Source organism: Gekko japonicus, unplaced genomic scaffold (assembly GCF_001447785.1).
Source record: "Gekko japonicus isolate JY-2015 unplaced genomic scaffold, Gekko_japonicus_V1.1 scaffold322, whole genome shotgun sequence".
In the NCBI taxonomy this organism is placed as follows: domain Eukaryota; kingdom Metazoa; phylum Chordata; class Lepidosauria; order Squamata; family Gekkonidae; genus Gekko; species Gekko japonicus.
The window spans coordinates 675610-689378 of record NW_015163616.1 but is presented as its reverse complement, the minus strand read 5'-3'; the positions used below and the strand labels follow the sequence as shown (position 1 = coordinate 689378).

At 43.2% G+C, this 13769-nt stretch overlaps 1 protein-coding gene across 1 annotated transcript in view; it reads left to right on the top strand.

Annotated features, from left to right (window-relative positions):
* Positions 1-13769, top strand: part of LOC107107165 (plexin-A2-like) — a 552061-nt gene that overhangs the window by 317642 nt on the left and 220650 nt on the right. Inside the window, exon 4 of the mRNA XM_015407422.1 lies at positions 3217-3317. Within this exon, the coding sequence (XP_015262908.1) occupies positions 3217-3317 (101 nt within the window). The remainder of the gene's footprint in view (positions 1-3216; positions 3318-13769) is intronic.

The window sequence follows — 13769 nt, the reverse complement described above, 5'->3', positions numbered from 1 at the left end:
TCTGCAAAGGAATTGCCCAAGTGGCAGGGTACCTATTAGATATTTTTTGTGGCATGACTGGAGATAAATAGGATACTTCTCTACACATGGCATCTGATGCCTCACCATATTGTGGATTTCGTTTTGATTCTTACCTTGAAATGTTCTTGTATTGCCTCCATGCACATACCCCATATGACCATTGCAAGAAAGTACTTCTTCCTCTTCAATTACAAAGTGCCAAGATTTGTTTATTAGAGGCATTTGTATACCATCTTCCCTTTACAGTTGTGTCTTCTCTTTTGTTTTTTAAGGAGATGAAAAGCAACATAGTTATCCCCCTCCCCCAAAAAAACTAATATGTGCAGATGGGATATCATACAAATGGTAATACAAAATACATCTGTGGGTCGTGCTTTGACTTGCTGTGTTTAAAGACCCCAAAGGACACATGAGTTGACTAAATGTGGATGAGGATTTCAGCAGTAAGGCAGATTAGATGTTGAAGCCATTGAAAAAAAAGATAGTCTCAGTGGTGCCCTTCACACCAAGAAAGTAGGCCAGAGTTATGCCATTGTCTATGTGAAGTCATAATTACTCTTCTTGACCCAGTGAACAAAAAAAAGGGGGCGGGGAACTATCTGCAAGTACAAGATGCATTCCTGATCCACTTCTTGCCACTAGCACTTCTTAGAGTGTGACTGGCCCGTAAATAAGGAGCTAGTGTGCCTTTACTCCAGGCCACGTAAAGAGTCATCTCCTGTCATAACCATATCCCCAGTCATTCTTACAATTGGGGATTTGAGGGAACAGCTTTTTGATTCAGAATTGTGCCAGGAGAAGTGCTGCCTGAGGCATTAGCAGACAGGTTTCCTTGCACAAGCCAGGAATTGATCCTTGATGTGTTCAACTTAGACTGCTAGGCCATCTGTCAGCACAGGCTGTGCCCTGTTCTCTGGCCTTATTAGGCTGCTGCACAGTCACAGAAAGTACCAACAGGCCATGCCAATGAGATGACTGAATCTTTACCATATGGTAAACTTTGTGTTTTTGCTATTAGAGAATGAGTAATTGTTGTTGTTGTGTTGAGAAAAGTGTTCATATACTCTGTAAACTGACACAATTAAATAGGAGTACAGAGGCACATTCAAACCTAACAAAAATTATTCCAGCATAAGACACAAACACAGCAACCATCAGATATTAAATGGGCACTTGTTTTAGTCCAGTATGTGGCAATGGCCAATGAGCCTTGGCCACTAGCTTTCCATGGTGTTCTGCTGTCTGTTTATTCCACTTACCCTTCTGTTCCAATTGGAAATTCCCTTGCTGACACTCCTCATGCTCCTTGCTAAGGTTGCCAGGCCTGGCCTGGCAAGCAGCAGGAGATGGGGGGGGTGACATGAGGGGGGCAGCAGACAACAATGTGGCATCAGTTCTGGGAAAATTCAGCTGTGACATCATGCCTATCTAGGAACTGTCCAAATTTCTGGCATTCCTAGAGATGACTAATGTCACATCCTGGTTTTCCCATAAGTGACGTCATGCTGTTGGCTGATGGCCAATTTTTTTTCTCCCACCACTGCTCAGAGCAGTAGCAGGAAGTACCAGGTGGATGCAGGGAACCCTACCCCAGGTAAAGGAACAAATATGTAATAGTTCCTGCTACATGGTTCTCCTTGAAGCTGGTCTGCTGTTAGGTGTCTAGCAGGGCAGGTAATCACAGGCACAGGAGGTAATGTGGCTGTCTTGCAAAACATTGTATGCTCCACTTCATAAACCAGTACAGGAGATAGGAAATGAATATGCACTGCACCCCAATATTCCCTCTCCAGCATCCCCACAACTAGGATATTTTTGGTCTTCCCACTGGACTATTGACCCTACCTGATGTTGGTAAATATGCGCTATTGTGTAGTTAGGCAAAATATTGCTTAGGATGTTCTTTTAAAGTCTTTCTAGTTATGATTGCAAGCCTGTGCTAAATAAACTTTATTCTTGTTATAAATAGTGTCTGTGAGATATGTAAACTGACTCCAAGCCTTTTTCCTGTTGCCTGAAACTGCTCACCACATTATGCTACCATGCTAAGAGTATTCTTGTAATAAGTGCCAGAGGCTAGTGAAGAGTCTGAACCTTGCCCTTGCACTGGAAGGGGACTATAGTTGAAAAGATTCTGGTGGCTATTGTCTTAAATCCAGAGAGCCTACCTCTCCTGGGTTCTTGTGTAAATCCTTTGTTCCAGTAAAGAATTCTTTCCCCTCCCAGTCCTGTGTGGTCTGGGGAGGAGAGAGAACCTTTACAGGACTTCAATGGGGTATAACACCATAGAGTCCACCTTCCAAAGTGGCCATTTTCTCCAAGTGAACTGGAGAGCATTTGTAATCCCAGGAGATCTCCAGCCACCACCTGGAATTTGACAACCCTTGTTGGCATCCACCTTAACAAGGTTTGAAGTTCAACAGGGTTTTCTTTTTAGCAGGATTTAAAGCCACCCATGGTTTGCATTCAGCTTCACATGCTCTACAAGCCAGTTTGGTGTAGTGGTTAAGCGCATGGACTCGAATCTGGGAGAACCGGATTTGATTCCCCACTCCTCCACTCGTAGTTGCTGGATGACCTTGGGCAAGCCATAGTTCTGTCAGAGGTGTTCTTGAAAAAGAGCAGTTTCTGTCAGAGCTCTCTCAGCCCCACCTACCTCACAGGGTGTCTGTTGTGGGGAGGGGAAGGGAAGGGAAAGGAGTTTGTAAGCCACTCTGAGACTCCCTTGGTTAGTGGAGGGCTGGGTATAAATCCAATATCTTCTCTCTCTTCTTCTTCTCTCTACAAAGGGAAACACATTTACCTGCAGCAATCACAAACTCCATTACAATTAAGAGGAGATGGGGCATTCTTTCCAGTGAGGGGAAGAGATATGACAGCCGTGGTTGTAAACTACCTTGACTTCTTACAAAGTAGAAAGGCAGCTAGTACATGTTTTAAATAAGTTAATGGGGAACGAGTGTAGTGGACTCTAATTTTACTTCCACCACCTCATTGCAATGAGGGCAGTGGAAGGAAAGGAACAAGCTATTCACATATCTATATGAGAATGTTGAGAGATTTAATTAAAATTTTGTCACTCATTTACTTCAGGAAGTTCAGCTGTGTGTGGCTTGTTTTCTTGAGTTAGTTTGGCAAACAAGATGAGTGAATTTGCACTGAATGAGTGTTTGATGTGTTCTTTTTTTCCTCTAGGTGTCCCAGGTTTCCGTTGAATCCTGTGAACAGTACACAACCTGTGGAGAATGTCTGAGCTCAGGAGACCCTCACTGCGGTTGGTGTGTTCTACACCATACGTGAGTCCAGAATTAACTGGCAATTATTATCTTAAAACCAACTTAAACACCACTTAATCCCTTCCATATATAGCATGGTGATTACTTAATACAATCACAGCACTTTAAAATCATGCCATACCTATAGGGAGTACTTAGCCTTGTACAATAAATACCATCAGATGTCTAGGGAAAACTTCTGTTTTGTAACAGAGGGTTCAGTCTGAATATTGAAGATGGTATCACTTGATGTTTAACCTGTAGAAACTGAATCTAGTGTACAGAGATCTTTTAGTCACTTGAATAATCCGTGTCTTTTTTGTTTTGTTTTGTTTTTTGCTGCCAGTCACATCTATGCAATTTCATTGTTGTCAAGGGGACTGTAGTGACAAGGATCTGGCTAACTAAATTGTGCAAAAAAACTAATTTCAAGATGCTGATATTTTGCAAAAACAAAAACAAAACAAACCCAATGACACTCATATCTCAGGTTACATAGATACATGTTTTTACCATCAACTGAATGTATTTCATTAGGCATTTTGTTATGTCAGGTTCCAGAAATAGCCCCAAACCCTCTTTAAATCTACTTATCTTGGTCTAAGATTGTCACTTTGATCTCATTGCCTTGCCTTCCTGTTTTCTTCTTGCCTCTCTTATTTTCTGGAAAAACAAGCTTCTGCACACTTTTCAAGACTCCTTCCTGGTGTCAATCACTTCTCTTAGACTTTAACTTAATAGAATCACTGTTTAAATATCACTTTGAAATTTCAGATAGGCTACACACTTCAGTCTCTGGCTTAAATCCTGCAACGTAATGGAATTGTCTGAGCTTGCTAGCTTAGCAGTTCTCTGCTAAGCTTGAAGACATCTGCTGCAACAAAGAATAAAGGTTTTCTAGGCAACATCTTGGTGAAAGCCAAGGAAGCTGTGTGTCTGAATTATGGAGGTGTTTGGCATCTTTTTCTCTTCAACAATGGTAGTGCTTCCTTAAGCGGAAGGGGTACCCAAAGTGTGAAGGAAGGACAGGCCTGAGTTCAGTGGCAGAAAAAAAGAGTCCAGAATCCTTTTGGGCCAGGTGCCAGTACTCCCATTAAATGTTTAGCTGTTGGGGTGGAGGCAGAGGGTGCCCACACAATAGTGGTGGGCTTTGTGCCCATGCAGCAGGTGTGGAGAGAGGGGAGGGAGGCTGTGATGAAATGTTTGGACTGAATCAGAAACCTTCATATGAGGGGGATAATTTCAATGCCGCACTCTCCACAAAAGGTGTTTAATTTCCAAGGCTTTTCTTTGCCACTTTTAAACTTTTTTCTTCGGTTTTTAACCCATCCATTTTGCCACTTATATTGCCACCTTGGAGTTAAAAGCACTTGAGGACAGATTTTCCATAAAGCTCAGCTTCCATTTTGGCAGACAGAGAATGCCTGAGTTTTCCAAGCGACTGAGTCTCCAGCAGCTCTGATTACATGCAGACTTTTCCCGATTGCATGTACAAACCTTTCCCAAATCAGTTTTATACTGACAGGAAAAGCTGTACTACTCAGTGATTTTTCCGTCCATGCCACTCTTTGAAGGTACAGAGGATGGGAGCCAGTGATCTGTTCGTGGAAGGAGCTAACAGTTATAAATCGTCCCTGTGTTCTCCCCATTCTTCACCCAGCAGGTTTTTCTAACTCCAGGCGAGTTTATTCCCAGGGTTTTAGGGCCCACATAGATGAATAGTAGTATAGCTGCCAAGATGAGCATAGCAACTGGCAGGAGAGTTGGAGGCGGGGACATGGGAGGGTGCAACATAGGCTGGGTCTGTATGTAACTTTCTGGGGAACACTGGAAGTGACATAGGGCATGCTTTCTTCATTGTCCAACTTTCATACCCATACACAGTAATGGGGAATACTGTAGTATGAATTATCATGATGTTGGTTGTCAGTGACACACCCTAACACTTAAGCATCTTTTGTAGCTACTTCGTGGCTGCCCTTCCTGGTCTCAGCCTCCAGTTTGGTGTAGTGGTTAGGAGTGCAGATCTGGGAGAACTGGGTTTGATTCTCCACTCCTCCACATCTAGCTGCTGATGTGACCTTGGGTCATTACAAGTTCTCTCAGAGCTGTTCTCCCACGAGCAGTTCTCAAAAGAGTTCTCTCAGCCCCACCTACATCACAGGGGAGGGGGAGGGAAAGGCGATTGCAAGCCATTCTGAGACTCCTTCAGGTAATGAAGGGCGGGATATAAATCTGATCTCCTCCTCTTCTTCTCCTTCTCCTCCTTTTCCTCCTCCTCCTGATTTCTAACCTGTTGGTTAATAATGGAGCTAAGGAATAGAAAATCTTGACTAATTTCAGTTTCTTCGCCACCAGCCTTAAAGTTGTGTAATTCATCAGTAGTCATTACTTTTGTCTTCTTGATGTTCAGCTGTAATTCTCCTTTGGTACTTTCTGCTTTAACTTTTGTGAGTCACTGCTCACTTCAGATAGAGCTGAAGAAGTGAGCAGTGATTTACGAAAGCTCATACCCTACCATAAATTTTGTTGGTCTCTAAGGTGATACTGGACTCTTATTCTTTTCTGCTGGCTACCCATCTTGCTTTAACCTTCATCACTAGTTGATACAAATATTCACTATCTTCTGCCAGTAATGTTGTGTCATCTGCATATCTCGACTGGTTAATGTTCCTTCCACCAGTTTTCACTTGACCTTCTTCTGAATCTAATCCAGTTTTCTTTATGATATGTTCTGCATGTAGTTTGAAGAGACTGGGAGATAAAATGAATCCTTCTCTGACACTTTTGCCAATTGGAAACTGTTCAGTTTCTCCATATTCTGTTCTAACGTAGCCAGTGGTCCAGAGTATAGGTTGTGCATCAAAACAATCAGATGTCATGGCACACCCATTTCTTTTAAAACCAGCCATAGCTTTTCATGATCCACACAGTCAAAATCCTTGTTGTAATCTATGAAACACAAGATGATTTTCTTCTGAAATTATTTCATATGCTCCAGTAACCAACGTAAATTTGCAATATGATCTCTAGTGCCTCTTCCTTTTCTGAATTCATCTTGAACATCTGGCATTTCTCATTCCATAAATGGTAACAGTCTTTGTTGTAAGATTTTGAGCATCACTTCACTTGCATGAAAAATTTATGTGACGGTCTGATAGTTACTGGAATCTTTGACTTGTCCTAGAATAAAGGCTGAACATTTACAGTCTGTGTGCTATTGCTGTCTATATTTGTTGGAATTTTCTCATTAAGATTTTGAAGGACTCCATTTCTTTGGCTTGAAATAGCTCTATTGGTATCTCTTCTTCTCCTGGTGATTTGTTTCTCCCAATTGCTTTGAGTGCAGCTTTATCTTCGCTTTCTAAAAGTGCAGGTTCTTCTTCAAATGATTCTTATTTGAAGGAATCTGCCATCCTTTCCTCTCTTTTTAAAAATAGTTCTTCCATGTATTGTTCTCATCTTTTCTGCATTTTGTCTTGTTAAGTTAATGTATGTCCATGTTGATCTTTCAGCATCCCTAGCTGTGATTTAAATTTCCCTTTGATACCTTGGATCTTGTGGAACAGTTCTCTTGTTCTTCCTTCTTTCCTGTTCTGTTCTCTTTCTTTACACTGGTTATTGTAGTAGCTTTCTTTGTCTCTGTGTGCGAATTGCTGGAAGATTGCTTTTAGCCTACTCATTCTGTTTCTGTCACCTGTAACGTTTGCTTGTCATTTATTTTTAGCAATTTTAGGAATCATCCACCGAGACTTTTCAGTCATCCATTGAGACTTTCCATTTCTTTTGGCTACAGAAAAAGTCTTTGTGCATTCTTCCTTGATAATATCTATGGTTAGTGTAGGGTAGGGACATAGGGTAGCTCTAGGAATAATCAGAAGCTGTATAGTAAAACTGTGGGGATGTGACCAATGCTGCCATTTTATTTTCTCACATCACCACTTGGAGTAGCAACAGGCAACTATGGTTGTTGACGGGAAGTCTCCCACCATAATGGGAGGCCTGGCAGCCCTACATATGGGTCAAGAGTCTGTACATATGGGTCAAGAGCCAGTTTGGTGTAGTGGTTAAGTGCGTGGACTCTAATCTAGTAGAACCGGGTTTGATTCCCCACTCCTCCACTTGCACCTGCTGATGTGACCTTGGGTCAGTCACAAGCTCTGGCACAGCTGTCCTTGAAAAAGAGCAGTTTCTGTCAAGAGCTCTCTCAGCCCCACCTACCTCACAGGGTGTCTGTTGTGGGGAGGGGAAGGGAAAGGAGTTTATAAGCCGCTCTGAGACTCCTTTGGGTAGTGAAGGGCGGGGTATAAATCCAATCTCTTCTCTTCTTCTTCTTCTTCTAATGGAAACCCTTTTCTGCCAGTGCAATACTGCTGTGGGAGCAGAGATGAGAGGGCAATTTTGCCCCCTTTCTCCTTCCGACTGCAGCCTTCTGACCCACAAGGCTACTAATCCATATGGGTCCTGCAGTGCTGGGACTAAATATTCCTAGGATCAGAAAGGATTGCTAAGGGAAGGGGAATGCAGGAAAGATGCATAATCCTTATATCCTCAGATGACTAGATCCAATGTAGAGTCTGGATCTGGTGATGTTACAAGCAATAAGCAAGACGAATGCAAGTGCTCAGGTGTCTCCCTGAAGGAAGAGATCTGATATTTTGAAACAGAAGTTTCTCGCAATCATATTTTGCAATATTTTTATGTTTGTGCTCTTTAATATATGAGGGAGAATCCCCCAAAGCAGTGCTGGCAATTGATGAGATTTGCATTGACACTATAACACTGCAGTCTTATACAGAGCAACTCCAGTCAAAGCCCATTGATTTCACTGGATGTAGTTTGAAATGACTCTGTACTGTAAATCGCCAGAGAAAATATTGGTATCTAGGCCTTCTACCCAGAATGAAGACCATTTACTGTAGGCATCTTGATTGGACCAGTGTACAAACTGCTAGTTTGTCTATTTCTCTCTGCTCCTCTCTGTGTGGCCAGTGCATCCAGTGCAACTTTGCTTTTGTTTTTACTTGGTGCATTGTTGTGCCTTATGGAGACAGCCACTTTTTTGTAAGCCACTCCTCTTTCTCTTGAGTTTTCTCCCATGGATGCTTTAAAGCCAAGGCTGAACTGATTTTTATGAGTTTTGTCTTTCACAACAAAAGGTAAAAAATCCAGGACATTTTTTCCAGATGAGCAGCATCCTCTTGGATGACAGTCAATTTTTGCTGCACAACTGGGATCCCTCCCCTTCTCTTGCAGATTTGTCTCCTTTAAAGCAGTTGCAACAGCTACTTTAGAGAAGGCAGACATTTTGCCCCATGTTGGGTTGCTCAGAAGGATTGCAAAATGAGAGATCTTTTCATGAAGAGGGGAAAACTTTCATGAAAAGGAATCCCCATTTAAGGCAGCCCTACTTAGAGCACATCACAGACTCATATTTTTTTTTTTTTTGCCTGCCCTACATGGTCGCAAAAAAACCTTTCTTCATATGCCAGCAACCTGCCTTCTTTTTTGTTTCCTACACTTGGAAAAGTTCAGTGATTTTCCTCCACCACCACCACCCTTGACTTGCAGAGAGACTATATGGTATAGGCTAATACATTTCAAGACTAGAGAGACTAATAGATTAGTTAGGCTGACCTCCTGAATAAAATATAGTATATACCTGGAGCCGCTACCTCCTGTAAAGTATGTTTCACTGCAAGTTGAACCTTAGGCCTTCTGTTTCTCCAGATTAATTCCAGGCTCTTGACCCGTGTGTGTGGTAGGTTCACTGGTTTGCAGTGTTGAAATGTTTTAGTGATAAATATGGGAATCGTCCAGCAGTTTCAGTCTCTTTTGACTGAGCTATTCAAACAAGTCTTACATAATGTTTTCTGGGTTTTTTCCCATGTGTCCATGTTAGGGAGAGCAGGGGTCAGCCAGGAGACAGAGAATAGACCAACACATGAATTCAAAGTGCTACTTGCCATCCTTGTTGGTTTTCTAAATACTAGCTGATAGATAGTGTCATATCTAGGCTTTCTGACTTTGTGAGGATCACATGAAACAATCTTCTGTAAGAAAAAAAATGCTCTGAGGCTGCGATCACACACACTCAATAATCTATTTTCAATCCACTTTCCAACTGGATTTTTACTGTGTGAACTGGCAGAATCCTGTTTGAAAGTGCATTGAAAGTGGATTGAAAGTGGATTTAGTGTGTATGATCGCAGCCTGAGTATGTCCAGAGTACATTTCATCACTGCAGAGCAACCACAGCCTTTCCCATCACATCTGGTCTTAAAGAATAGGGCTTTTAGGCAGGTATAAACCTTAGCACTTTTGTTTTTTGTTTGTTTGTTTTAAAACCCTAGCCACTGGTCCACTTTCTCAAGAGATGAAATTTATGAAACTTTCCAGCATTGGCTGCGGTCACACACACTAAATAATCCACTTTCCAACTGTGTTTTACTGTGGCCCATTCTGGATCTAGCCTTTGCTCCATTGTTTTACCAAACACACACTGGAACAGAAAAAGATGCAGCTCAAAACCACATTTAAAAGCCCTGGGCCAATGCCACACTGACTGCAGAGTCACCCCTGCACAGCCATAAAATGGCCATAAATCTATGCAGACAGTGCCATAAAACCATGAGATTAAATGATGTGAAAGCGGCATGCATTGTGGACCCTACCATAAAATCCAACAATAAAAGAAAGTGAAAGTGGCATGCAATGTAGAGGGAAATTTCTGTTCCAACATGGGTTTGGTAAAACAGCAGAGCAAATGCTAGATGCAGAATGGGCCTGTGTGAACAGGCAAAATCCAGTTGGAAAGTGGACTGAAAGTGCATTATTTAGTGTGTGTGACCATAGCCAATGACTTAATTATCTTATTTTCTGAGCAGTCCTTCTGTAGAGGTTGTGTTGTTCATGGAAGGGACAGGATTTTCCAGGAAGAATCATGGCACTTGAAGCATTAGAACAATTTTGCAGGGGAAGCAAAAACTGTCATCACTGATCAAGGAAGATATCTGTTAAAGGGGAATCTTGTCTCATTCTACTTGGCACTTTGGAGAACGAGACTTCTGTGTAGCTATGATTATTCAGACGAAAACACTTCCATGGTGGCATGAACAGTCAATGAGTCTTACAGTGTGCTCTCCTAAGAAATATCCCTCCTCTGCCAGTGCGTGGAACCGTGGCTGTTCTTATGGGCAGTATCTTTGTAAACTGCTTTAAAAGCAAGAGGAGATAGCAATGGAGCGATTAAAGCAGAAAGAGGAAGAGGGTCTCCACTGTCTGATCCTCCCAAAAGTAGAAACTTTATATCATGGCTGCTCATAGAGAGACTCAATGGCTTTAAATAGGTTCTTCCTTACCTCTTAAAACTAGGAAGAGAGCAAGTAGCAGACCATGAGAACACTATCATGTTCCTTGCCTGGTGCCTCACTCTCTGGTTACTGATCTCATCAATAATCACTTTTTACCACCACACATCCATGCTCAGACCAAACCTCTGAATAGCATTGCTAGGAGGCAATGTCAGAGGAAGGCCTTGGCCTCTGTATCCTGTTTTGTTTTGTTCTGTCTGAGGGCAACTGGTTGCAGGCCCGTAGCCAGGAAACGTTAAGGGGGGGCACTGGGGAAACTAATGGGGCAAGACATCACAAAATTAAAAATACAATAATAAAAGGGCTCACTCACCCCCCAACGGCTTTGAACCACCGATCCTCCAGCACTAGATTCACACATAGTGCCACTTTCCCCATGCCAACACCTCCTTGTGTTCTCCAGCCTTGCCCAGTCGGTGTTGCTTTAAGTGGCCGTGCAGGGGGAGGGCTCAGTGCCACAGCCTAACAATGAGCCAGGGCAGTGGAGTTGGAGCAAGTTCCTAGTGTGTCAGTGGCACCAGCAGCTTTGCCAGTAGGATCAAGCTGAGCTGCTCCTGGTTTGGCCACAGTACTAGCAGCACCATCACCAGCAGCGTGCTCCCTCACTCACTTGGTAGGACTTGCTCGGGGAAGGAGCCTGGCCATGGTGCAGAGTTAATGTGCCCAACTGCCGGAGCCCCCTGCTTTCATCCCTCTCTCCCTCCATAAACCGAGCACCACCTTCTCCCACCCAGTGACTGGGGGCAGGTCCCAGGAGCCAAACCGCTCCCCCCTGCTGGGAGCAGCCCGAGTGCTGCTTTCTCCTACCAGATGCATCCTTGGAGGAGCTGAGCCATGCAGCCATGGTTCCTGCTTTGGTTCTGGAGCTTCATGTGCTGCTTGCTGACCTTCCTGGCACCCACTGCAACAGAGCAAAGGCAGCTGGCAAGAGAAGGGAGCCAGTGGCCCCAGCCCTCCTCAATGAGCCATGGCCTGGCTAGTAAAAAAATGTTTTAGGGATACAAATTTGTGGGGCATGGCCCCAAAATGCCCTGCCATGGCTACAAACCCAACTGGTTGGTTGCTGAGGAAGCTGAACTAAATGCACCACTGGTCTGAACTAGCACAGCTGTTCTTATATTCCTACATCTGTTTGTTGCATTTGCATCTTGATTTTCAGGAAGACATTCTCAAAGATTTTCAGGAAGTCCAACCATAAGCTAAACTCAAAAATACATGTAACATTGAAATGTAAGAGTACTAAAATATACCAGTTTGGTGTGCGGACTCTAATCTGGGAGAACCAGGTTTGATTCCCCACTCCTCTACTCGCAACTGCTGGATGACCTTGGGCAAGCCATAGTTCTGACTAGAACTGTCCTTGAAAGGGCAGCTCTTGAAAGAGCTCTCTCAGCCCCACCTATCTCACAGGGTGTCTTTTGTGGGGAGGAGAAGGGAAAGGAGTTTGTAAGCCGCTCTGAGACTCTGAGTGAAGGGCGGGGTATAAATCCAATCCTCCTCCTCCTCCTCCTTTCTTCTTCTTCTTCTTCTTCTTCTTCTTCTTCTTCTTCTTCTTCTTCTTCTTCTTCTTCTTCTTCGGATCCCACAGATCCAGTCTGCCAGGAGAAGGCTGTTTGCCCCAGAAGAAATTGCCAGCATGAATGCAGTCTCCCTTTTGGATGATTATTGAGCCAAGGAATAGAAAATCATTAACAATTTCAATTTCTTCATTGTCAGTTTTAAGTTGTATAATTCTGCAATAGTCATTATTTTTTTTCTTCCTGATGTTCAGCTACAATCCTGCTTTGGCATTTTCTGCTTTAAGTATCATTAGTAGTCATTTCAATTCTTTGCTCTTTTCTGCCAGTAGTGTTGTGTCATCTTCATATGTCAAATTGTTAATGTTCCTTTCACCGATTTTCACTCCACCTTCACCTGAATCTAATCCATCTGTCCTTATGTTATGTTCTGCATATAGATTGATGAGATACAGAGATAAAATACATCTTTGTCTGACACCTTTGCCACTTGGGAAACCATTCTGTTTCTACATATACTATCCTAACAGTAGCCTGTTGTCCAGAGTATAGGGTACACATCAAAACAATCAGATGTTGCAGCACATGCTTTTAATGGCCTCTTGGAAGAGAGTATTCTGCAATGAAGCTGCAATATGCACAAATACTGAACATCAAACACATAAAGTAGCCATGTTGTAATTTTCCTTTCTTTATTGTTCTGTTAATTCACTCTGATTTATTTAGTTAGTTTCTAACTTTCACCATCTACCCACAGGGGACACGGGGTGGCTTACAATATTTAAAACAGGGGTGTCAAACCTGTGAGCCAGATCAGGCCCTCAGAGGGCTCCAATCTGGCCTGCAAGGACCTGGCTGTTTCCTGCTACCTTTTCTAGTTCAGATACTGCTGCTACATTGCAGCTTGCTTTACCAGACTGTCTCATTCACACAGGAGAGATAGATGGGCACACCTGTAGGATTGAGAGAGCCTGGTAAAGCACTGGCTGAGGCTCCTCCCCCTCCCAAGGGGAGGGAGGGAGGGAACGAGCCAGAGCTTGCATCCTGGCCAGGCTGTCTCTGTCATATACGGAGACAAAGGGAAGCCTTTCTTCCCTTCCACTGGCTGAGGCTCCTCCCCCTCCCAAGGGGAGGGAGGGAGGGAACTTGTGTGCCTTGCTACAGTGTGTGTGTGTGTGTGTTTTGTACTCTTTATGCCAGGGCTCTCCTGGATGCAACTGGGTACCCTTCCCCCTTTTCACTGTATTCATGCCCTCATGATCCAATCTTTCTCAGTAAGAAAGCAATGTGAACTATATTAGAGGAGGAATAACAACAAGTCAGTGAAGTAGATTAGGCTGAGACTGTGTGCCCTTTGTAGGAAGTTGTACTTATTTCTGTGTCTGGATGCTTTCTCATGTTCTTGGCCAACACATGAAGCAACTGACATACAAAAGTTTGCAATGCCCAGCCATTTCATGTTTTCCCCTGGCTCCTAGGCTCAGAACATTGAGCATGAGATTTCTATAATGAATGTCAATAAATCAAAATTAGGTTTGCAGCTTACAGATACACACCTGAACAGCATACTCAAGATTGCCACA